Below are 24,818 nucleotides of genomic sequence, written 5' to 3'. Positions count from 1 at the left end.
TGTTTTCGTTTATAAATTGACTTTGACTCGTCCATTTGTGCCTTTTTCTAGCAAGAAATTATATAAGGAGAATGGATTTGTTTGTTCTTCTTATGCGCTCAAACTTGTGCTTATTTCCAGTCAAAACCAGCCTCAAAAGCATAGTGCAATAGGCAAAACTCTGCATGCATAAGTAAATGAAACTAAAGCGACAAACAGACTATAGAAAGAAAAAAAGGGAGAAGAGAGAGAATATGAGTACAAGCCCATAGTAATATAACTGAGGTCTTATAGGTAATGGAAAATGAAAAACCCCAACATTGGAGCAATTAGATTTTATCTTGACTTTTAAAAGTAGTACGTGCATTTTATCATGTTCAGTTATGCATTCCGAAGTTTGATTTTCCAACGTTTTAAAACCCCGACGAATGGGTGGGAGTACAAACAGATATAAACTTCTTGAAGTAAATTCACGCAATTTATGTAAGAATGTATCCAGCAAGAAATTTAAAATCTACGGGCAATCTGCAACCATGTCAATGCAATGGTGCATATTCACTGTTCAGAAATACGCAGGCTCATTGTCGTCGCTTATGACAGCCCAATGCAAGTTTTGAACTACTAGGGAATGGAAGGTTTTTCGCTTTGTGAAGGTTTCTGTGGCATATTCAATCGAAACCGAATTAAAGAATTTTTTCCCTTGTAGGATAAACTCGAGGAAAATATCAAACAGATAGCATAAGGGGGAATTATACCCGAAGGTAATTGTGTTTTTAAAAGTAAAGATTTTTAGTTAAAAATTGGTAGACGGACGCCAGATCGTACCTTTACAACCTGGACTGGAATGCTCTTGCGTGTTGGTCAACTGTCTGGTGGTGTTTCAAATTTTTCTTTCTTCAATCCCTTCTTTAAACCTCTTAAAATTTCCGAGTACAAATTCAGGTTAAATGCCCCCCTTAAGAGACAAATAAAAAAATACTGTAATCATACGATAGTTTTAACTTGGTAATTCACTCTTAATGATGGCAAGTCATGGGTTGTAACCATAATTTCCTCAATATAGCCCCAGCTATTTCGTTAAATTAATGAATATCATTATTTTCGTTAACAAGAAGTCAGATGAGACGTGTCCAGCGCTCTGCCCACTCGTTTGTTCATTCCTGATCCTGTTTCACCTTCAAAAGGCAAATTGGCATCACGTCAAACATGCGTCAAGTGTGGGGAAGCGCGAATGACAGTGTCATAATGCAGTTAATCGGACGGACTGCGAAAATAAAGTAAACAACAAAAAAAAAGAAAAACATTGTGTCAATTTTGTTTTGTTAAACAAACCCCCTGTATGACGCCAAAAACAGCTGCGGTGTAACTCGATATCGCAGCTTATTCCGGTCTCCTGCTTTTTTATCTGTTATATGCAGTGCATGACGTCATGGTACGGTTAACTAGAATTTGATAGTTAAATTGTTTATCTGGTTTATTTGTATCCGTTTCACGATCATGAAATGAATAGTTACTGGCGTGGTTGGAGTGTAGCTAAGATCAGATATGTTAAGTGAAGAATTATGGGGGCGGGAAACTGTTTGGGCGGGAAATACATGGGCGGGGGAGGGGAGGGGGTGAAATCATGAAAGCCAAACATGGACTGGGAATTTGGTAGACTGGGTCGTGTTGACACGTCATCCCTGAACTTATGCTAAACAACTCAATTATACCTTAAACTATTAAAAAAACGAAAAAATAAATTAGAATCTATAAACGAAAACTAATGAAGATATTGTTAATGTATAGAGAAAAAAAAATGAAAAGAAAAAGCAGTTCGTTGAAAACTGGCTTAGCTAGAATAGAATAGAAAAGAGACATAAGTTGACGAAGACGGTCCGTCATTGCCTCTTTATAAAATTAGTGTTATTCGCATGTTTTTATAGTCAAATGTTGCATATATTACATGTAAATCGTCTTTTAATTGCAAGAACACACAAAGCACTGATCGATCCATGCACCACAAAAACCTTCGCCATACAAACCTAACTCTGTAAAATTGAAGCGAATTTACTCCACAATTCAATTGCAATCATGTAGAACCGATTTGATTTTTCAATCTACAGCGTGTAACGGTCAAAAGTTAGAGTACTCGCATTAATTTTTAATCAGCGAGGTTTTCTTTCAATCGGATAATTTTAGAGATTTTTTGTTATCCAAGCTGACTTTCGCAATAAGATCAAAAAATGATGAGTTTCCGCTTGCTTATTTTTCAGTTAACTCTCGATGCAAATTATCATATGCCAAAGCTAAAACAGATGCCCTGTCAGAAGGAAGCTTCATTATTAAACATCGATATTCTAACAGAAAGATAAACAATGATACTTCTCGTGTGGTTTTTATCCCCAGTTTACACGCAGCGCGTAAAGTTACATTTTCATGCGACGAATTTTTCGCGGTCTATTTGAGACCCCTAAATGCTTTATTCGAGGATTCGTTGCAGTTTGGGTTTAAGATCAAGATTGGAATCGGCAAAATCATCTTTGTTTTCTGTTTTTTAGCGCCGAACATCCAATTCAGGTGAATAAATAAAAACATCGAGGCAATAAAACGCAAATGTGGTTTATGTGTTTATTCAATATAAGCGAAAAAAGGCATGACGCTATCGCGTAAAAAGCTTTAATCAGTCAGATGAGAGAAGCTAAAATTTTCCCGATCATGAAAACATGTCATTAACCTCACCTGGACTATTTCACGAATAAAAAGAGATTTGCATTTTTTTAAAAAAGATGTAATGGCAGAATCAATCATCATTCGTTAATAGCTTAGTCCTAACTTTATTGCAATTAATATGCAGCCCGTCAAAGCTTTTATTTTTTGTTGCTGTAAACCTATGCGGGAAATGTACGAAAAATCTAGAATAAAATCTTAAAATCATTAATAAAAAAAATTAAAAAAAGGGGGAAAAAAGTTAAAATACCCTTTCAGCCAGTGTCCGCAGACAATAACAGTAAAAAAGAAAGGGAAAAAAGAGAACTTATAATTTAAAATTAGGCCTAAAATCTACCAATCAAGATTTTGAATATATTAAATTACAGTACAAATATATTATTCTAGTTTCGCATCAACTTATGAAATATGTGGAGTGCAGAACTGTTAAAAATATCTTCTCTAATTTACTCGGTGCGAAGTGGTTATTAGCCATAAAAAGCGCGCGTTTTGCGAGAATAAGTCGCAATGTTCTGGTGGCGGTCGGTACAAGCTTCTCTAACGCCATCGAAAGAAACTAAATTTCGTAAAAGAAAGGAAACCTTCAGACCGAATAAGTCCAGAGAAGGGAAATTGAAAAGAAAAACAATCCGTCGGAGAAACCTTGACAGAAAATTTAGCGCGAATTTCTCCAACCAATCACATGCGGGCACTCGCGAGCTATTTACCATATTTGGCATATGCTCAACTCGTATATTTTTGCGAAAATGAGCCGCTACAGTTGATTTGCATAGGTATTAACTTGACCGGAGAGCGTTAAAGCGATGTGGCTGCCTAAATCGGCTTTAAATTTTACACTGAGCCAAGAATGGTTCTTGCGCTCTTCCATATGGTAGTTTCAGCTTTGTTGTCGCTGACAAACATGTTGAAAAAACTCGCGGAAGGTGACAGAGGCGAAGCGACACGATGTACGTTGCATTTGTCCGTAGCCGCGCAAGTAAGTAGACCTCCGAAATGCAAACTAAGCCTAGATAGGAATATTATTTAGACACTCCAGCTGTAAGGTTGTCATCACATTGGTATTTTGGTGGTAACAGATTTCCACAGGCGCAAATTGTGAGTTAAACGGAGAAATTGAAAGCTGTTTCGTGCGATCTCGTGCAATCAACCCGTTATAAATGTCAGTTTGCCATTTTCTGAATGAATACCTTTCATTTCAACGTTGTAGCTCTTCTAGTGATGTTACACTGATCGAACGTGATATTGCTAGGTGACTGAAATTCAAAGTGAACCCTTTTGTTTGTTTTGATTTTTTTTCAGGACGTTCTCTCTTGCCTGACCCTAGCGATCGACATGAAGTCGTTGAAAGAAAGCGCTGAAAGAGCGATCCATCTGCTTCTACCGCGAGTGGTAAGTTAATAACTCGCACACCGCGTTCTAGCCGCAATATATAGTTTGTTTACGTTTTGAAAGACGGCACTGCACTTGTAAATTCATCAAATTTCCGTTCATGCTTACCTTTTTATAAAGTTAAAGGCTTGCGAAACCCTTCAAAATCGTTTCATCTTCCAAATTTTATTTCCTCTTGAAGCGCGCCGTTCATTAGTGGTCGTTGTAAAAATTATTGCTTGACCTATGGGCGAAATGCACCTTACTGTTGAGGGCTTCTCTTAGAAAAACAATCGCTGAACAAATTTTCCTTTCTTCGTGACCCATCCTAAAGTAAAGAAATGACATAAAGAAGACCAGTGAAACCGTGAATTTGAAAACCTTTCACCAGACACTTCACAACAAAGCGAACCGTCACGTAAGCCGGCGAACGGGCCTCGCTTCTGTAAAATGCAAGAACAGTGCTTTCAATGCGATTGTGTAATTTATGTAAACTTACATATTGTATCTCAGTTTACGCCCCTAGGCCGCCGCAGAAATTTCATTATTTTGACGCTGGTTAAGCTATATAAATGGTGCCATTTCTATTTACAGTGAAACATACCCGACTTGGCGGGATTGTAATTTGAGAACTGTAGATTTATGTTTTGTCCTTGGTCGTGCACGCGAACTTTGAATTTACATTTTGAAGGCGTCAAAACAGCTTACACTCGAATTAAAACGAAAAAAATATTCAAGTCTTGTTAGCCTCCGGTTAAATGGATATTTGCATTCCAGATGGCTTGAGATAGATTAGTTTTATTACTTTTAAAAGCGTTCGTCGTCGCGTATATTTCTTTGAAGTCAGGAGGGCGAAAACTAACCTGTGAAAACAAAAGTCCTCGAGGACATGCAAATTCATATAGAATAAGCAATTAGTTTCGTTCCTTAGGGGTCTTTTGGCCACGAATTGCAAGCCATCTTGTTTTTTAATTGCGATTTTCAAACGTTCACAAAAGAACAGACAGATTTCGCTTGAAGGCGCCTGATGCCGAAAGATGTTTTGATATTCTTTAATAGGTCACCTAAATGAGCTTAAATTGCAATCTGGCCAATTTAACGAAATAACCTGTGTGTTCGGAACTTTTTGTCTATACTGTACACATGTTGCTGTGAAACATTTTCACGAAATCTGCATGTGTATGTGGCTTACAAAAAGTTTCTATTGTCAACATGCCATGACATTGTTCTAAAATTCGGGAAGGATTAGGCTACTGTCTTTAATTATGTGTCGAAGCAATTAAACGGATTTGTACAATTGGAAGTGCTTGAGGAAACGGATTAAAAGACTTGTAAAATAAAAAAATGTCGCTGTCATCTTTGTTAATTGTCATTTGCTACAAAAATCACCAATATCGGCATTATCTTTAATATCCCCATCGGGTTTTGAACTTTAAATAATTAATGCCGTTTGGAGTTGACAAAAACACCAAAACATGTTCTCTTGGAAATGTACTGTCTTAAATTTTATAGGAGAAACAATTGTACAAAGAAAATTTTATCCAGTTCTTTGTTAACTGATTTTAGTCTTTCAAACATGTAATTAATTTTCTTCAATTTACAAGTACACTGTAAAGTACAGATTTTGATGAAAATTTGTTTTACATGCCAAGTTTTTTTTAACTGTGAATTAGCTAAAATCAAGGACCTGTATGTCACAACAAAACAATTTAGTGGCAAGTGCAATTTTTTGTCGATATACATTCTAATGCCCCCATCAATATTAAGCTACTGGGGGAGGGAGGGGGGAGGAGAGAGGCTGGGCAAAAGTAAGACATTTGAACCTTGCTGTGATTTTCTGTACAAATCTTAATGCCCAACTCCAGGTCATTTGTGGATATAATACAATACAAATTTTTATTAAAACTCTCCAGTGGGGCTTTTCAGTGCTAATTACCTAATATTATTATAAGATTAAAAAACAAATTACAATGGATGGATGTGCTAAGAGATCAATCACTTAGTCCTAGTACCCAGGCGTCCAGATCGGATATAATGCTGTCCTATTGTTGAAACGGGAATGTAAATCTAGAGGCATAATCATACAGTAGGTACCCTTATGATCGACATGATCATTTACACTCATTTTTCTATGATTCTAACAGTTACTGACTATGTTGTCATACTCATTCATATATTGCTTGTAATGCATTTTTTTGTAAATGGTTGTTTTTTCTGCTTGCAGGTGGATGTAATGGTATTTGTCTTGAGTCCTATTTCAGATGAGCTTGAAGCTCTTGGAAAGGCTGGCATCAACACACCTAAGATTCCTCAAAGCGGAGTTTCCAGGTAGTTTATAATGTATAATAACAGTGAAACTGATTCTTCCCGGTAAACAAGATTGCCTCGGACACTGTACTGATCATGAAGGTTACAACTCTGTAACTAACTCTAGTTGGCTATTTTTGTGGCCTTTCAAAAATTACATGTATGTCTTACAGTATGTAAGGCAAATTTCATGGCGTCTCGACGTCGTTCTTTTTCCTTCGCTTTTTTCTTCTCAAAAAATTATTGCACCATCTCAAATTAATTTTTCTTTGGCATCTTCCGAGTCTCAATTTCTTTAGCGAGGCCACAGAAGAAGGGGTGTTGAATGGTAAGTGCGAGACTTTGCGAGACGGGGAGACTGATTTCTTTTCTGCGAGCTCGAGACCTTTTTAACCTTGCAAAAGAAATCGAGACTGCGAGAAGGTGTCAAAGAAAAATTTGAGACGACGAGACCCTAAAATTTGGCTAAAATTTTGCGAGACACGCATTTTTTGAAGGACCATTCACCACCCCTAGAAGTGTTAATGCTTTCATTAGAACAGATATTTAATGTGTGGTCTTGCTAGTTATGAATTTGCCATTCCCCAAGCCTAGCAGAGGTACATGTACATACATGTACAGTACCCCTCAAATGTAAGTTACCACCGTCTCGCGAGACGTGTCTCGTTTCTCTCGAGAGGCGTCTTGTTTCTCATAAAATTGACAATCATCAGATTTGGATGTCTTCAAGCTGGCACCTCCAAATTGTGCTGTGCTTGTAGACAGCTTAATTCCACTGAAAATTTTGTGCTGTATAGTCCTATTCATTAGTTTTCTTTTTGGTCTTGTATTACTGTAAAAAAATTTTTCTACTTTACAGTGACAGTGTTATATGATTTTATTCCTAATCAGGGAGGCAATAGACAGTAGACAAAGAATAATTTTATCAGCTGTAAACAACAAAGATGATCCTTTGTTGGTATTTCTTCCATCAGCAGGAGTACTTTCAGAAAGCGGTCAAAAAGGTTAGTTTTAATAATTACCGGTACTTTAACTTCCCAGTGTTGTATAGCTCAGCTTGTTTCATGGCTGTAGCAGATGTACGTACTGTACATGTACCTACGTTTTACTGATGTTCATGTTCTTACATGTACGTGCCACAAGGTTTCTTTTAGAAACATAGGTTTATTTACTTGTACACCTACATACATGTAGAGTCTCGGAGATTTTAATCTTTTGATTTGTGTTGTTTACATTTACATGACTGTCACTGTTAATAAAGAATTATATGACAGAATACATGTATATACATGTAATTATCGCAGTTTAAACTTTTTTTTTCTAGTAATATTGTCACCACTGTATACAGATGATAAACTAGTTGCATTTTTCACGGTAGGTGCCTAGCTACACTTGATTATTGTTTAATGCACCTAAGAGGCCCGGCCAGGGCAAGTTCCGGCAAGTGACATGGCCCAAAAAGTAGCGATAGCCGACAGCGCATAAAATAAAATAGCAACAAACAACAACCCTTTTGGAAAAAACTTAAATTCCGACAAGGAGAAAGGTGATTTCCTGCAATTTTACTACTGACAGCGATGCGAAGTTTGATAAAAGAGTGACACGGGGCATTTTTAAATTTAGACAAGCGATACGGAAGCCCCCCCTGGCAGGGCCTCACCTAAAGTAAGTCTTCTGTTTTATTTGTGTGTATTTGTTCTGGACTACTGACTGTGTTAAATTATGATTTATAATTCTCATGTCTGTTGGTGCAGAATTCTCAAATTAATGTGATTGGTTATAATAGTGCCTTTGGCAACCTTATAATGAGCAGTATTTTGCGACATGTACAGTTAACTGTCATGCAGGTGCCCAACTCAATTTAGATCTCAGATTGCAAAATCTGTCAATTATGCAGCATGCAGACAACTGCAACATTGTGGTTAGAATTGCGCCTTCCTGCACTCTCTGACTTAATAAATGCAACTTCCTCTCTTATTATGTTGACAATATAACCCTGGCCTGTTTTAGGTACCAAGCTATTTCACACATATTTGTTATATTTTTCTTTAAACTTTATAACTTATTAGATTTTCTGTAATTAAACGTGATGCAATTTGTAGAATTCATACCAATTGCAGTGACCATTAAACTTAAAACTGACCGTATTTTATTTGACGTTCATATCTGTCTACTAGATTGTTTGTGGATTCTTAGAGGACACCCTATCCATTCTGGATTACACTGAACAACAGGTTTGCATTGAAGTGACTGTCTGTGTAAATAATGAAACCATAATGATTTCATGATGAATTGCCAAAACTGGGAAAGCTGGTACACAGTGTTAAGTGACTGTATGACCAATCATTGGCAAAGAAAAAGAAAATTACAATGTTAATATGATTATCATTACATTTTTTTACATGTACTAGGCTCCGCTGCATAACTTGCTGTCAATAGTTTTTGTTAATTAATATTTTTTTAATTTTCAATGAACCCCTCTTTCTCAGCACAAAGATAAAAATTGTGTTTGGAAAACACTTAAAGCTTGGATTAGCAGTAGTTTAATCATTTCAAGTAATGCCAATTTTATATACGGTATTCTACATTGTACAATATGTATATTGATATTAGTGACTATAATACCTTGCAGCAAAATTATATTTATCATTGCATGTATCTTAATTCTTTTCACCCTAGATGCTTCAAAGCTATCATCATATAATTGAGAGAAGCAAATATATACATGAATTTGAAAGGCAGAAGACTTTTTTAGAGTTCTTTAGTGAGTTAATTGAAATAATTTATTGTACCCATTGTTTAGTCTTACAGTAGGAATGTAATCACCATGAATTTTGTTTACTTGATCTAGCTAAACAAAAATGCCATGTGGAATTCATAAACTACATGAAGATGAAAGACAAGTAATGAAAATTGTTGAATTCCTGAGTAGCTACACTGTGTTTGTAATGTTGAGAGTACAGTTGACATGTACACTACAGAACTATTCAGTATCATTGTTGAGTATATTAAAATGTACATATAGCTCCTAATGGGACAAAATGTCTTTGAAAAGCTACACTGTACAGTAGAACGTGCCTAGGCTGGAGTCTGAGCAAAAGTGTACAATACTTTAATAATCTGATAAAAATAATCAGTTCTTTATTTTAATACACTGTATTTATCTTGGTGCTGCTTTTCAATAGGTAGGTCTTATGAAAAGGAAGTGGGACCTTTGTCACGCAAAATAGGCGAATTTGTAAGTACTTGTTTATTGTTTCATTGCCAATCAACCTTTTTTTAATTAATGTAAGTGAGGGGTGTCGAATGGTAAATGCAAGACTTTGCGAGATGGCAAGACTGCAAGCCCAAGACCCATTTAGAAAATTCAAGATCACAAGACCCCTGAAATTTGGCTAAAATTTTGTGCGACACACATATTTTGAAGGACCATTCACCACCCCTTAAGTGCTGTTTGATTTAGAACAATCAATCAGGGTGTGGAAGCAGTCTGCAGAGTTGTTTTGACAACATGCCCCCAGCATGGAATCTTTCACCCTCCAATGCCACCAAACCCACCAGGCCCTTTAAACTACTGAATTTTGATTGGTCAAATCATTCAAAATATAGAAAAAAACATTTGCAAGTGACTTGCAGTGGGCAAGTACTAATTTGCTGATTTTCCAAAAGTTTTGTTACAAATGTGTTTTATAATCATTTACATGTACCTAATTATGTTGTGGTTATTACATTTCATAATGTACTGTTGTCATATAAAAGGACATGTTTGTACATGTGTACATGTATCTGTTATTTCAGCTTCAAACACAGACCAATGCTGAAGGCAGTGCAATTCTTATACTAGATCACACAGCAGGGGAACTTCACAACAAGGTACATAAAATCATGGTTACCGTAAAAGAATTTATGTTATTCTCAGTTTAAGCTCCATGCATTTACATGCATGTACAAATATTATTTAAAAGAAAATAATTTAAATTAATTAAACATATACAAATAAAAGTGAAAATCATTTTCAAAAAAAAAATCATTAAAAAAGTCATTTAAATCATTTAGAATTTATCTAGTCTATTTTATTTATGATTTTTGCCAAGTACCGGTATCAGTGCAGCCAAATTAACTGTTGGCTGTGAGAGGCTCCACTGGCAAATCGACGTACTGATGACCAGTTGTAACACTCATGGTGTAAAGTCAAACTTACAAGCTTTGATAAACTTTTTGCTGTGCACATTTCAGAAATGTTTAGTAACAGTTATTTATTATTTTGGTTAACCATCCTGATAAACTTTTCAAAAATAACAAGAATTTATTCTTAATAATCTACACCCTCCCACTGTTTCCAAAGTGAAAGAATAGTCTGCAGCTGCTTATCCCACAGTGTTACTTTGCACCTCCATGTGATTCGCTTTGTCCCAAGAGTGACCAACATCAAATTTCTCCTCACAATATGAACACTTAATCAAGAGAAGCGGTTATGAGAATTAATAAAATAATTATCTATTTCATTTCCTAATCAATAGCAAGAAAGCAGAGATCACATGGACGAGAAGAGAATTGAGGTACATGTAGAAGTAAAGATTTTTTGAAAGTACTCAGAAATTTCTTTTCAGTTAATCATGTACGGTAAATAATTTTATTATTTTGTGACAATCTGCATGGGAACTCCCAACAATTTACTGAATTTAATTTATTTAACATTTATGTAAAGAAATTCCAATACATGTAGCTTTGACAAGGAAAGTGTTACAAGTGCATGCATATGATAATTTCCCAGTGTTGCTGCATCAAATCCCTCCCCCCCCCCCCCCCCTCCTCTTCCCCAGTACATAAAGCCGAAGGAAGGTGCTAGAAAGATGTAGGGGTGAAAAGAAAAAACAAAACAAAACAAAACAAAAATTATAGTAATGGTGGTGTTTTATGAATCACAAAGGACTAAGTCAATGAGGTTATCGGTATAATTTTATCCCGTCAGATTTTAAAATATAAAATAAAAATTTTTAAAATTTAACGTGTCTTATTTTTTTTCAAGGTTTCTGGAAGCGTTTTTGAGGATGTCATTGAATCTAGGAGAAAATTAAATGTTTGTAATATAGAAAAGGTAAGTTGCACAGTGAGTCTGACAGACAACTGAACACTAAAAAATAATATAAATTTTTGGTTTAAAGATGCAGTTTCTCTTGTGTACTGAAATCAGAAACCATTTGATGAGTGGACTTGCAGTTGAGTAGTAGAGGCCATACTCTCACTTGTGTTTAACTGAAGAAAATATTAAAGTGAAAAAAATTGCAAGATTACAACCCATGCAGCAAATTAAATTGTTCCTGTAGAGATATGTTAGTAGAACGGCATGTATGACCACTGTACATTTTACTCATACCGATTCAAAGTACATGTAGGGTGTATGATAAAACATAAATTATGTTTAATATCTACAGTATTTTATGTTTGTTCTCTTTGGTTCTAGGACACAAAGTACAGATACGATTTACAGAGAATAACAGGTGAATATTAATTTTAAAAAATAATATATATCCCTGATTTTCTAGGGAGGTCGAGAGGAATGGGGTCGAGGGAGTGGCATTGTTTGATAGAAATGGGGAGCGTAGGGGGAGAGGGACATGCATGTTCTTGTATAAAAGTTGAATTTGTTGTTTATTTGATTTGTTGCAGATTGTTATGTTCAGTCAATGCTGTGTGTTCCAATAGTCAGCCTCAAGACAGGGGTTGTTATAGCTGTAGCGTGTGTTTTCAACAAAAATCTTCCTGAAAAAAGGTACTTTTGTAACAAAAATAAAATAATAGATATTGTTAAATGTAAATGCAGGGCTGCAAATAACAGTCGGTCATCATTCATTGGCCGACCAAAATTTGCTAATGTCTGACGAAATTCCAAGTGTGGTTGGACATGATGTCCGGAGAATTTCTTGATCGTAAATCATTTTACGGCAATCATGAATAAAAATTTGTCCGACCACAATTTTGTTTTGTTTCGCCAAGATGGTGTCTTAGTAGGACGTGTGTCCTTTCAAGTGAAAAAAAAATATTTGCAGCCCTGCTAAAAATGCATGTTTATCGTTGTTATGTACTGAGATCAATTACAGCTAGTGATAGGGTAGAGGTCTTGAGCCCAGGACCTCCTTATTACTACACCAGTACTCTAAACCATTTAATTAGTAGCATGTACATGTAGCATGCAGCTTTTGCTTATAGCCAAACAACATGCATAGTATCTGTTGCTAAGTTCTTCATTTTCACAACAAAGATATTATAAAGTGAAGGAAGAATTCTGTGCCGACTGTTTCTCCTTTGTTTCGTAGGTTTTCCTCCTTTGACGAAGAAAATGTCTGCTTTTGCTGCGAGAATATTGCGGCAAATGTAGAACACACTTTAGAATGGGAAAGAGAAATGGTGATTAAAAGGCAACAAGAGGTGATTTAGATTTAGATATCTCCATCAACTACATTGTATACATACAAAACGTGATAAAAATAAGAGGCAGACGCACCTTACTCCCGACAAAACAACAAAAGTAACATGAAACAGAAGTACATGTACATCCACGTGCGGCATTCGCTGCAGAAAATAATGTGTCTACATATCGTATGATCGCTTGACTCTAACTGCAGTTATTGCCTCTATCTTGTTTTAAAATTACCTGAGAGGGACTCTATCTTTCATTACTTTCATGATTTGGTGAATTGAAGCTTAAAACATGTCAAAACCACATTGTTCGTTCATGTTCACGTAGAGATTTGAAACATGAAGATCGTGACCAGTCTCACAGTGGCCAATCGCACTGCGCGCGCAGTTCCCGCCAAAAACTGCCCCTGCCAAATTCACCCGGGCCAAGACACAAAAAGCCGGATATTTTTTAGGATTTTTAGAGCATCATGAAATTTTTAGAACTTTTGGAGATTTAAAAAAAAAGGGATTTGTGGGGGATTTTTTTTTTGGAGACTTTTAGAAACAAATGGGATTTGTGGGGGATTTTTACTGTAGATGGTTTAAGAGAAAAATTGTTCTATTTACTTCGCCGCTTTATTTAAAATTCCTATGAAATAAAATTTTTGTCCCCTCCTTTACTTATAAGTGACTGCTAGACTGTAATATAACTGTGCAGCGGTGTTTCCTATTTCTAATGCACCCTAAGGGCCTGTTTACATGGAGGGAGGGTGCCCCGGCTAACCGAGTTACCCGGCTAGAAGGGATTAAACCTAGCCCGCCTTTACATGCAGAATTCACAACCCTTCTACCCGAGATGAGACAGCGTCATTGAAGCGTGTCACGGCATGGAAAAATGTAGCTCCAAATGATTGAAGAAAAATATGACTTTTTACTGAATAATCAAGGCTTTTCGTCTTCAAACTTATTTTAATTTGATGTACAAGTTCTCAGAAATTTACGGCGTTCATTTGTGACGAAATTCAATCGAAATTCAACAGTATTTGGCCACCAAATTGAAATTAAATTTGTTGTGTCGTGAATTAGGATAATCATTTCCACGTAAATTTCGAATTAATTAGCTGTTGCTCAAAGAAATATTTCCAGCCGACTGATAAAACTAATTTTGATCAAATAACACTGTTTGAGGCCAGAATTTATACATTTTATGCCATTAACTTCAAATTTTGTTTAAAAACACGCGCGAAAACTTATCCCGGCAAGCCGGGATAGCTCGGGCATAACCGTTTACATGGCAAAAAGCTATCCCGCCTAGAAGGGTGCCCCGGGCAAGTAGACCGAGTGCCCCGGCAAGGCGGGTTACCCTTCTAGCATGTAAAGGCTTCAATACATTTTCTTAGGAAACGTATGAAAAGTTGGCTCGCCCAGGGTAGCTCGGTTAGCCGGGTAACTCGGTTAGCCGGGGCACCCGCCTTCCATGTAAACAGGCCCTAAGTGAGGCCATTTCTATTGAAGATGAGCCCAGTGTCACTCGAGAAAGACAAAATTTTGGGATATTTAGGGATTTTTAGCAAATTTTTGGGATATTTAGAAAGTTTTTGAGGGATTTTTAGGGGAAAAACTGGGAATTTCCGGATAGATTTTTTTAGAGCATTTTTCGGGATATTTATGTCTAAGCCTTTGCAAAATGTCTCCACTTTCACCGTGCTGAAACACGAAAGGACATGTTTCAGGGACATTTAACAGCTACATGTACATGAAAATGGAACATAGTCCCAACGTCTACACGCACAGGAAAATGTAAAAGCGACATTTGCAGCGAAACTTCCCCTAAAAAGTATTAGTAGACGTTTTTTAACTACGGATGGCAACCGAAAGTGGAACGTTCTCGTCTTTGGCGCGTATTAGCGACTTTTTGTTCATAAATTTAAGTTGTGAGCGCTTAGACGAAGGCTTTCTAACTTTTTTTTTGTAAGTAACAATGTGAACATTCGCCTTCCTCCTGCCGTTTATGGATCAAAAACGTCTGTTCTCTAGTTTAAGCGCGGGGGGGGGGGGGGGGGGAGGGAGTGGGGTTATTACACACGAGGGGACGTTTTGCTGCAACATGGCCCCCATAGATAAGTCAGAGTGCCAGTAAATTACGCCATTTTGAAAAAGGCGAATGTATTGTAATTTCAGTGATTTCGATGTCAAATAACTTTCATAAAATTAAATTTCAAACTTTACGTATTGAGTAAATAATTTTCTGATGAGAGTAAATGATTTTCTGATGAGATTTAGGAAATCTGTTATCGTGTTTTTAATTTTAAGTACATTTGTCTACAAAACGGCGCCGTTGTCTCCCGGGAAATTTAAATACTTGTATTAAGATCCATTGTTTTCCTTCTACCATCTAGCATTTACTAAAGGTTGCCAAGAACCTGTTTACTCTTGTAGGTGAGAGAATACATTCTAAAAAGAGTTATACTAATTAGTACTTCTTAACTTGAAAGGTCGGGCAAGATGAAAAATTACTTGTTTACACTCTTTTTTATATAAGAACGTCTAATTTTCGGCCGAGGCTGAAAGTTCTTACCTTTTACGAAGATTTGAACCTAAATTGTTCTTAAAATTTTAAAAAAACAAAGTGGTATTGCAGTAGATTCATTCCTTACCTAATGTACATGTTCACCTTACCAATGAGTGATGACAATGTTGGTTTCATGTCAGGATATGAATAAAGATACACATATTGTCACTTACAACAAATAGGAAAATACAATTTGTTCTTAACCAAATTGCAGCGTTGGGCACGTTCTTTACATGTTGTTAAATTTTGGCCTTTTTTCAGCCTCGACGTTCTTAAAAAAGGGGCATTTAAATAAAAAAATAGTGTACTAAATGACTGGGCGGATTACTTCTTTTTACTCCAATTTCTTTCATTTTAAGACCATCACATAGTAACTATTTACATATTAATATACTGTTGTTCGTTGCAGATGATGTAAGTGTCTTACTAAGTGAAATCATGACAGAAGCCCGCAATTTGACTAATGCTGAAAGGTAAACTGAACACGAGTATGCCTTTCCCGGGCCTTTTACTAACATACTGTACGAAATCTGAAGTTAAAAAACAACAACAACCAATGGTTATGTTTCACGCTACATTGTACCGTCAATTATCGTGCGGACTTGTCAGGAAACAGTGCCAGTAGTGCCAAGCGCTATCGTTAACTGGGCTTTGACTTTCAGAGTCTGAGCAATTTTCACTTGAGTGTCGAAAGTAAGTCGCGTTTACTTTGGTTTTGCGTTACTACGTTTACTGATTGGCTAAAAACACTCGCGCCACTTTCTCGACCAATGAGAAATAAAACCAAAACCAAAACCAATCGAGATTCAAATACACAAGTTTTCCCGTGCTTCTTGTCGGCTACGTGTATTTGTTTCAAATTTTAATTTTGCTGCATCTTTTTTGATTGGCCAGAGTGATTACTTTGAATTTGGTTTTAAGACAATCGAAAATCGCTTTGTTGAAAGGCAGTGTAAACTAATCCTGAATTAATCGTAAATAGCATGTAAATAGGTTTGACTTGTAACATCCGCCAAACCTCGATTGTCAGTAACCGTTTTGTACTGTAATTAAATAATTGTGCCAATTAATACCGACTTTTCTTTCATAAATGAAGGTGTTCCTTGTTTCTGTGGGACAAAGAAAGAGATGAACTTGTTGCAAAGGTGTTTGATGGAGAAATTCCTTCAGATGGAGACAAGGGAAAGGTTTGTGGGAATAAGAAATCTCTTTGAGGCCAGGCACCTTACTATTATATTAGTTACCGTTAAACGCTTCTATTGTCTATACCTGGAAAATCTACTTGTTCCGGATAAAAGGGCCACAAACATCTTCAAAGACGCAAAGGTATATATATTTTTTTGTAATGTTAGGAGTTTGTCCTAAACGCACACTGGTTCCACTGTGAAACCTGGTATTTATGGGTAAAAACGCTCACCTGCAGATCGGCATTAGTACAATGTAGGTGGGCATTAGTTTGGTTTTGTTCGCTATTTGAATTGTCGCTGGAACGTTTTAGGTTGACGTTTGGTAAACTGATGGAAGTAAATGTAACATGGCATGAGCTGCTAACAAACACACGTGGGCGACGTAGTTAGCCATCTGTAATTTTATCACAGAAATTATCATTGTACTAATGGTCAGACTGCTCCCTGGAAAAACACGCGAACAGAGATGATGGGAGAAACCTCTTTTCTCTCTGTCAAACCAAAAAACCACAACCAAGACACAATTTTAAATTTGACTTATATCATATTACGCAGGAGCCGGAAGTAAGAATTCCTGTTACACAAGGAATAGTGGGACATGTTGCCACAACAGGTATGATTATGCCGTCTATAATACAGTAATACACAATGTACGCCATTCTTTTTTAAAGGCCCATATTCACCCGCTTGGCTTTGCGCCGTTTCTAATTGTTTTAATACACTTGCGCCTAGATTATCACTTCAAAACAATAATACACGACCGAAAAGCCAAAAGGGTGGGCTATATAGAATGAAGCTTTTCCAACCCTCCCCCCCCCCCCCCCCACCTCCCCCAATTTAATTTCACTGTTTATTGGTTTGGCTTATTCATCAGTATTGCTAATTGGCCATGTTCCATTTGTAAGGCATCAAAAAAGGAAGGGAAATGTGTTCTGTTTTGCCATTTGTTTCAGTAACGTTTTTGCGTTGTTATTAGGAAAGATGCTCAATATAAAAGACGCATATGGTCATCCATTGTTCTATAAAGGTCTCGATGAGAAAACCGGCTTCAGAACAAGGTAGAAGTTAATGTTCACATCACTAATTCGTGTAGACGTTTACCACAACTTGTCTTACACTTAATCTTGTTTTGCAAAATTTTGAATGGCAGTCAAACAATTAGAACATGCTAACCATCATTTAACTGAATAAAATAGTTCTATTTTCTTCAGCAAGAAGTACCGGTACTTACTATTTTTATTCCTCAATTTTGTTTTCAGAAATATATTGTGCTTTCCAATTAAAGATGAAGAGGGTGAGTTGTGTTTGTCCCAGTCCAAATGAAACTAGTATTATACCATTAGGGTTGGGAAATGGTCCTGTGACTTTATCTATTAACGTCGGTTTTCATTTACCTTCGTTGTCGTTGCAGAGGTGATTGGAGTAGCCCAGTTATGCAACAAGATAAACGGTATGTTAATCTTTTTTTATATATATATTTTCATCAAACGTCACCTTTTTTCCATTACCCAGAACAGTGAAACTTGCATTGAGTGGACACTCTACACAATACAGTATCCAAGGTTCCAAAATTTGTTTCCCTTATTTAGATTATAACTCTATTAAGTGAAAAGTGGACACCTCTAAGGCTTAAAATTGCATGTTAAAGGAGGCTGAAATGGTCATTTCTATTAATAAAAACCTGCGAGGAGAATCTAAAATCTCTTGAACCCTTCATCTCCCAAAAGGTTAATAGCACACGTTATAGCATGTTTGCTTCTTAAAACAGAATGCAGAATATTTAGAGACCAGTGATGAAAAAAACGATTAAAAGCGTTTTTGTTTCACAGGTTCTTGTTTCACAAAGTTTGACGAAGACCTCACCAGTGCATTTGCCATCTACTGTGGTGTGAGCATTTTCCATGTAAGTTCCTGACACTTTAGATGGTATGCCATGTTTGAGATCAGTATTGATTTTTACAATGCATTGTTTAGGTGAATTATGCTAAGTGGTTCATATCTCTCAAGTTGTTAGTGGATGAACAGGATAAGTTATAAACAAAAATAGTATAAAATTGTTTTTTTTGGAACGAAAACGTTCTTCATGTGACGTTGCATGTCTTTTATGCGACAGAACTCGAAACAGTGGCCTTTATATCTCATATTCCGTTTCTTTTCAGTCACTTTTGTACAAGAATGCCACAGATGCCTCTTTCAGAAGTCGACTGTCAAGCGAAATGATGATATATCACATGACGGTTAGTACTGTAAGAGAGCTGTGAGTGAAGCTTACATGAAATGCAAAAGTAATGTCTAAGTGCTTAGTACATGTCAGGAGTCTTGGTATTACGTACACCGTCATATAAATTGTCTTGGAGTTGGAATGACATGACTGTCCATCTGTGTTCTATGCATATCTTTCATCGGTTTCTTATTGATTCTTTACTTTTTTTTCTAATTCCCGTGAAGGTCACCCAAGCTGAAGTGGTTCCCCTAGTTAATAAACCGATTTGCACCACAGAAGAAATACACCCACAATTTACTCTTTTCACGTGTGCGCCGAGAACCATTATTCCGGATGCCACCATTCCGGTAGGTGTTATAGTTGCTAGGTTGAATTTTTTATTTATCAAAACGATCAATTGCAAGTTGGTTAACCTGTTAATATCCTATAATGTATTCCCTTTGTAGGCCTGTCTTTGCATGTTTGAAGACCTTGGAATGATAGAGAAATGGAAAATTCCCCGAGAAGTAATAGTGAGGTAAGGATTTTTTTGTTGTTGTAAGGCTTTTGCATTGGTAATTGAGTAATTTTTTGCCCCCCACAACCCCCTACCAACGTAGAAAGGGAGACGCGGTGGCCTAATGGATAGCCCGCTGGATTCCAGATCGAGCAGTCCGGGTTCGAGCTCTGGCTGGGGTTGTTGTACTTTTTAGCAAGACACTTTACTCTCCGAATGCCTCTCTCCACCCAGGTCTATAAATGGGTACTTGCAGTATAAATGCAAAGGGGACGGGGAGGGAGTAACCCTGCGATGGACTAGCATCCCATCCGGGGGGGGGGGGGGTGGGGGCGAGAGGCGTGTTAGTTAAAAAAAAAAAAAAAACAAAAATAACTATAACCAAAAAATTCAAGTCTTGATTTCCAGGAGATGATTGTATTAATTGTTGCCGTTAGTATTCTAATTCCCTAGTCGAATTCTCTTCTAAAATGAAAAGAGAACGCAAAACATTAAAAAGCACAAAATGTAAAACACTTTATGGGAAGTCTCTTATGACAACTGACTGTAAAAATGTACTAATAACATGCCTTGGTTGCAGGTTCTCATTGATGGTTAGAAAAGGTTACAGAAACCCTCCTTATCACAATTGGAGTCACGCATTTACTGTTGCACACTTCTGTTACCTTCTGTACAAGAATGCAAAGATTAGCAGTTACTTAAGGTTAGTCCAGAAATGCACCTGATCGAGAGAACTCTCACTTGCTCTTCCAAGAATTTTCTTTTCTAAATATTGACTCGCTACAGCTCCCTACTTGTAAAACACCGGAAATTTCTGTTTACCGTTTTCTACTCTTCATTGACATTTTGTTTTTCTATCACTGCAGAGACATTGAAATGTTGGCATTGTTCGTGGCCTGCCTGTGCCATGATATCGACCACAGGGGCACCACAAATTCCTTTCAGGTTTCCTCAGTAGGTAGACCATCCTGGTTTTCTCGTTTGCTATTTGAGCAATTTCGTGGTTCAATGTTTGGTGTTGTTTACCTGTTTTCTATATTTGCTTGTATAACTAGGGTTCCACGCTTGCGGCGCTGTATAGTTCAAAAGGATCTGTGTTGGAGGTACGCAGTATCAGTTGTTTTACTACCTACAACTTTTTGGACATTTAGTGCGTAGTATCGTTGTATATTTTTACAAGTTTTGCAGTATTTTGGCGAGCCCGTAAAACGAGTCAAAATACAAAGGAAGGGTGACCTTGTAGCATGATCTCGTTCTGTGAAATAATATCAAAAGATTACTTTCGTTTTTGTAACATTTTTCTGTTTGTTTGTATGTTTGTTTACAGAGGCACCATTTTGCTCAGACCATGTGTATACTCAACTCAGAAGGATGTAATATTTTCAAAAATTTAACCGGCAAGGTACGATGCTTTTCGCCAATTACGTATAGCTGTGCTATTAGCCTTAACGTTTGAAAAGGTAATGTATCTAAATTTTTATTATTATTTGAGTTTTCCTTATGCTTGTTTTTAGGACTTTGAGGAAGTGACCGTTCTTGTACGGGACATCATCCTAGCCACAGACCTCGCCCATCACTTAAGAATCCTTCAAGACATTAAAAAGATGGCAGAAGGTGAGCTGGCAGGTCAAATGTTCCCCTGTGTTTGTGGTTAATATAATGCCCGAGGCTCTTATCAGAAACCGGTCAAAATAAGATACTGTGATTGTTACAGTAATATGGCAGCTCTCGTAAGCTTGTAACTCTACTGTTCCTCTAGTGTAGCAGTTGCTATTGGAGGGGGGCGTAAGGGCGGTCCGAAAACTGCAAAACCGCACAGAGATACGCTACAAAACCGCAAACCGCATCAAATTTTACCAAAATACCGAAACCGCAGTTTCAATGACCAGCAACGGTAGATAAGACTGGATAATCAAGTCAACGTATCATTGGATAAACGAAACAGTTAAACACAACAAGTACTAACTGGAAGAGACTGCAATTACAAACCAAAGAACCCTGATTTAAAGAAAAACACTTGCTCAAGCTTGTTTAACTGAAGAAAGACAACCGAATGTGAAAGGATCTAGTGGAAACATGGGAGACTCATATTACCGCAGACAATTTTCTCACCGATTACCACGACCTAAAATTTGTAATAACCGCACACCGCGTAGTCTTGTAAAACCGCAATACCGCAGATTAAAATTAAGATTACCGCAAACTGACCGCATCACCGCAAACCCTTACGTCCCCCTCCTATTGTTTTGGGGGTTAGGGGCATTGTTTGTGATGCTGTATTGTTTTTTCCCCCCCTTCAATTAAAATAAACCCACAAAAAAAAAAACCAACACCCCCCCCCCCCCCCCCCCCCCACAAAAAAAAAAGACCCCCCCCCCCCCCCGGGTGCTGTATGTTCTCTCAAAGGATAGTGAGGCATTCGTGTGAGACTTTGCGAGGGCTGCTTCCCGAATGTTGTTTACTAATTCTCTTCATTTGTTTCCAGATGGTTTTAATGGTAATTCCAAGGATCATCACACTCTCCTCCTCTTTCTCATGATGACGGCCAGTGATTTGTCGGATCAGACCAAGAATTGGGAGGGGACGAGAAGAACAGCGGTAAGCCAAACCGGTGTGCTAGCTATTCCAACCCTTTATTTTGTTTCAACGAAAGCTATAAATGTGTAGTTTGACTGTTTCGCGATCAGTTTTTGCACTAGCCTGCGAATGCAACAAGCGGGTTGGAGCGCGGAGAGGCGGCTGTATTCGCAGCCTTTTTTTACACCCACCATTTGAAAAGCAGACCAGACAAAACGTGTATGATAATCTGATGCCATTGAACAACTGCGCCCACTTATCTAAAACTAAACAACAGTTAGTAGGTGCTAAACATGGCCGGCTACGTTTATTCTGTTCTTTCCGATTCAGGTTTGAAATCTGGCATGATGGCTAGGGGTATCGAATGGTCTTTGCGAGCATGCGAGCACAGCGTTTTTCTTTGCGAGCACGAGCATTGACAAAAATTAGCCTTGCGAGCAACGAGCACTTTTCAAAAACCTACCTCCACTAAAATCCGAGCATGCGAGCACTTGCAAAAATGTGCGAGCACGAGCAAACGAGCACCCACTTAAATTTTGCAAGCATTGCGAGCACTGCGACATTTTGAGGGACCACTCATGACCCCTATGGCTATTTTCATATATTCTTTTAATTTCTTTCTTAAACACAGGACCTAATATATACGGAATTCTTCTCGCAAGGCGATAAGGTAAGATCTCTTTGAACTCATTCAAAAGATTTATGTGCTATTTTTCTACATGAAGAACTTGGCATCGCTTTCACGAGTTCGTTTTTCTTCACGATAAAGATAAAGTGTTAGAGCGGTTTTCACTTGAGTGTCGAAAGTAAATTGCGTTTGCTTTGGTTTTGCATTACTACGCTTAGTGATTGGCTTAAAAATCTCGCGCCACTTTCCCAACCAATCAGAAAAACAAAAACAAAAACCAATCGTGACTTGCTCGCTCAAGTTTTCCCGCGCTTCGTGTTGTTGCTTCGAGTTTTGATTGGACAATGGGTTGCTCTACGTCCTTTGTGATTGGCCAGAGTGATTACTTTGGTTTTGGTTTTACGACACTCAATTGAAAACTGCTCTAGTAGGAAACTTTACTGCTATGTTTCATGAGATTGTGCTTAATGCCCTTTTGGTATTTGCAGGAAAAGCACATGGGAATAACTCCGATGGAAATGATGGACAGAGAACGAGCGTGTATTCCTAAACTTCAAATCGACTTCTTAGATGCAATTGCACTTCCTGTATACAGGTAAGGGCTTAAAGATGATTTCCAGTCCGTACTGCGCAATCTCCGCCTGCAATGTTTGTGAGTCTCACAAACAGAAGAATGTTTACTAGCAAAAATAAAAAATTCCGGGACAAAACTTTCCTTTTTCTTCATTATTAACGCTAGATATCCTTGCAAAGCAATAATAACGAGTAAAAGAAGCTCGACGGTATTTCAAACGGACGTTTTACTGAGCTCATCGTGAATTCTTGAACGAAACGATCCGTAATGGCGAACTAAAAATCTTCATGTACGCTATCACCGAAGTGTAACGTTTCAACGAATTCAAAACAAAAATGAAAACAAACCCTGAGTCTGCGCAGTAAGGACTGGAAATCATCTTTAAAGCTCTTGACAGTTTCCCTTTCTCAAGTTATTTTTCTCTCCCTATTGCAACCCTGATAAACTAAAAATGAAGCTGGCCGTCAAAAAATTGGTTCGTTATATATTCGATGTTCGTTGTTCCTGTAACTGGGGTATAAAGAACGTCTGGTGCAATCAACAATTTAGTTGTGATTATTCAGGTTGTCTTGCTGTTCTAAAACTTGCAACTCTTTCAGTTGGGCTCCGAAGGATGATTGAATCACTGTAAAATATACATCACAATCCTTTACAAACCTGCTTTTATCAGATCACTTATCTTTACAACCAAATGTCGAAAAATTTATCGCTGTAATGTTGTGCCTAGTTGGATATTAAAAGATGTCCGCAGTAAATCACGAGAGCACTTTTTCCATTGGACTTCAGTGTTCGTCAAATTAGAGTGAATTTTCATCAAATTCAGCTGTTGGAAGGGGAAAATGAGTTCGTGGTAATTGGGAGTTCCTCATTCCCGAGTTCGTTGTTCAACTGTACATTATTTAGGGCTGAATAACTTTATACTACATTAGAAGAACACACTTAACAAACTGACACGTAATAATGTTGCATTGTTGAAATTTTTCCTTTGAATTGTTGTTGTACTAAAAGTGTTTGAACTTGTACCCCTTCAGGCTGTTGTCTTCACTGCTGCCAGAGACTCAAGTTGTTTTAGACACAGTTCTGTCCAACAGAGAGAAGTGGCAGAAAGCACAGGAAGATGGCGACTATGTATACAGACCTGTGGCCACAGGCGACAGAGAAATTCACATGGCAAAGAATGGAATGCCTTCATCATAACATAAAAATGACGCATTCTTTGAAATCTATTTCTCAAACAAACTGATTCAGCAGAACGCTTAATAAGCCTTTAATCACTGGCGTTGGTAAGGTAGATTTCAAACAAGTGTCGTTTCGAGCGTTGTCTCGTTTTCATAGCAGGTCATTGGCTCTTAAATAAGGCCTAGTTCACACTAGAGACATACGACATCCGTAACAACATGACATACGTAGAGTCAGTTCTTCCTTTTCATTTGCTTGTCATTGTTCCCTTGTCGTTTGTCATGTGTTTCACTGGTGACATCATCAATTTGAGGTGTTTTTTGCTTTGCGTGCCTCCTTTGTCGTTTGTCGCTAGTGTCCAGGCCTTAAGTCTGCGCTCGAAGCTTCAGTTAGACAGGCGTCATATTACCTTATCAATCCCAGCAGATAATAATAAAATGATTTTGAGGCGAGTTAAGCGGAACGCTGTTTCGAGCAATTGACAGTACAAAAGAAAAAAAAAGAGAGTCAAGAGCAAGTCGATAAGCATTGAAATTTATTTAACGATTGCGTTGTACATGATTCTGGGAATCAGTTTACTGAATGAATATGGACTGTTGGCAAACAAACGACTAGT

General features: G+C 37.4%; 1 protein-coding gene across 1 annotated transcript; it reads left to right on the top strand.

Annotated features, from left to right (window-relative positions):
* Positions 1-3,423: 3,423 nt before the first annotated feature.
* LOC144652944 (cGMP-dependent 3',5'-cyclic phosphodiesterase-like) lies at positions 3,424-24,398 on the top strand. Its single transcript, XM_078512835.1, has 34 exons — positions 3,424-3,664; positions 3,988-4,077; positions 6,281-6,384; positions 7,255-7,367; positions 7,688-7,737; positions 8,541-8,597; positions 9,043-9,127; positions 9,549-9,601; positions 10,162-10,236; positions 10,884-10,922; positions 11,393-11,461; positions 11,828-11,864; positions 12,034-12,136; positions 12,681-12,792; positions 15,165-15,204; positions 15,747-15,810; positions 16,434-16,524; positions 17,080-17,137; positions 17,501-17,582; positions 17,784-17,818; positions 17,936-17,974; positions 18,354-18,427; positions 18,684-18,761; positions 18,973-19,095; positions 19,195-19,265; positions 19,825-19,947; positions 20,111-20,198; positions 20,300-20,347; positions 20,572-20,646; positions 20,759-20,858; positions 21,730-21,842; positions 22,453-22,491; positions 22,938-23,044; positions 24,055-24,398. The coding sequence occupies exons 1-34, from the start codon at positions 3,536-3,538 to the stop codon at positions 24,218-24,220; spliced, it is 2,730 nt and encodes a 909-aa protein (XP_078368961.1). The 5' UTR covers positions 3,424-3,535; the 3' UTR covers positions 24,221-24,398.
* Positions 24,399-24,818: the final 420 nt, after the last annotated feature.

Source organism: Oculina patagonica, chromosome 5 (genome assembly GCF_052425735.1).
Source record: "Oculina patagonica isolate OP01 chromosome 5, crgOcupat, whole genome shotgun sequence".
Classification (NCBI taxonomy): domain Eukaryota; kingdom Metazoa; phylum Cnidaria; class Anthozoa; order Scleractinia; family Oculinidae; genus Oculina; species Oculina patagonica.
Note: the sequence above shows the minus strand (reverse complement) of the source record. Positions and strands in the feature narration are given on the sequence as shown.

What these genes read in the sequence shown, in the direction of transcription:
- LOC144652944 (XM_078512835.1), top strand. Translation starts at nt 3,536, where the DNA reads ATGGTTCTTGCGCTCTTCCATATGGTAGTTTCAGCTTTGTTGTCGCTG. An exon ending in ATTTGTCCGTAGCCGCGCAA is followed by an intron (nt 3,665 to 3,987) that starts GTAAGTAGACCT and finishes ATTTTTTTTCAG; the next exon opens with GACGTTCTCTCTTGCCTGAC. An exon ending in ATGTTTGTAATATAGAAAAG is followed by an intron (nt 11,462 to 11,827) that starts GTAAGTTGCACA and finishes CTTTGGTTCTAG; the next exon opens with GACACAAAGTACAGATACGA.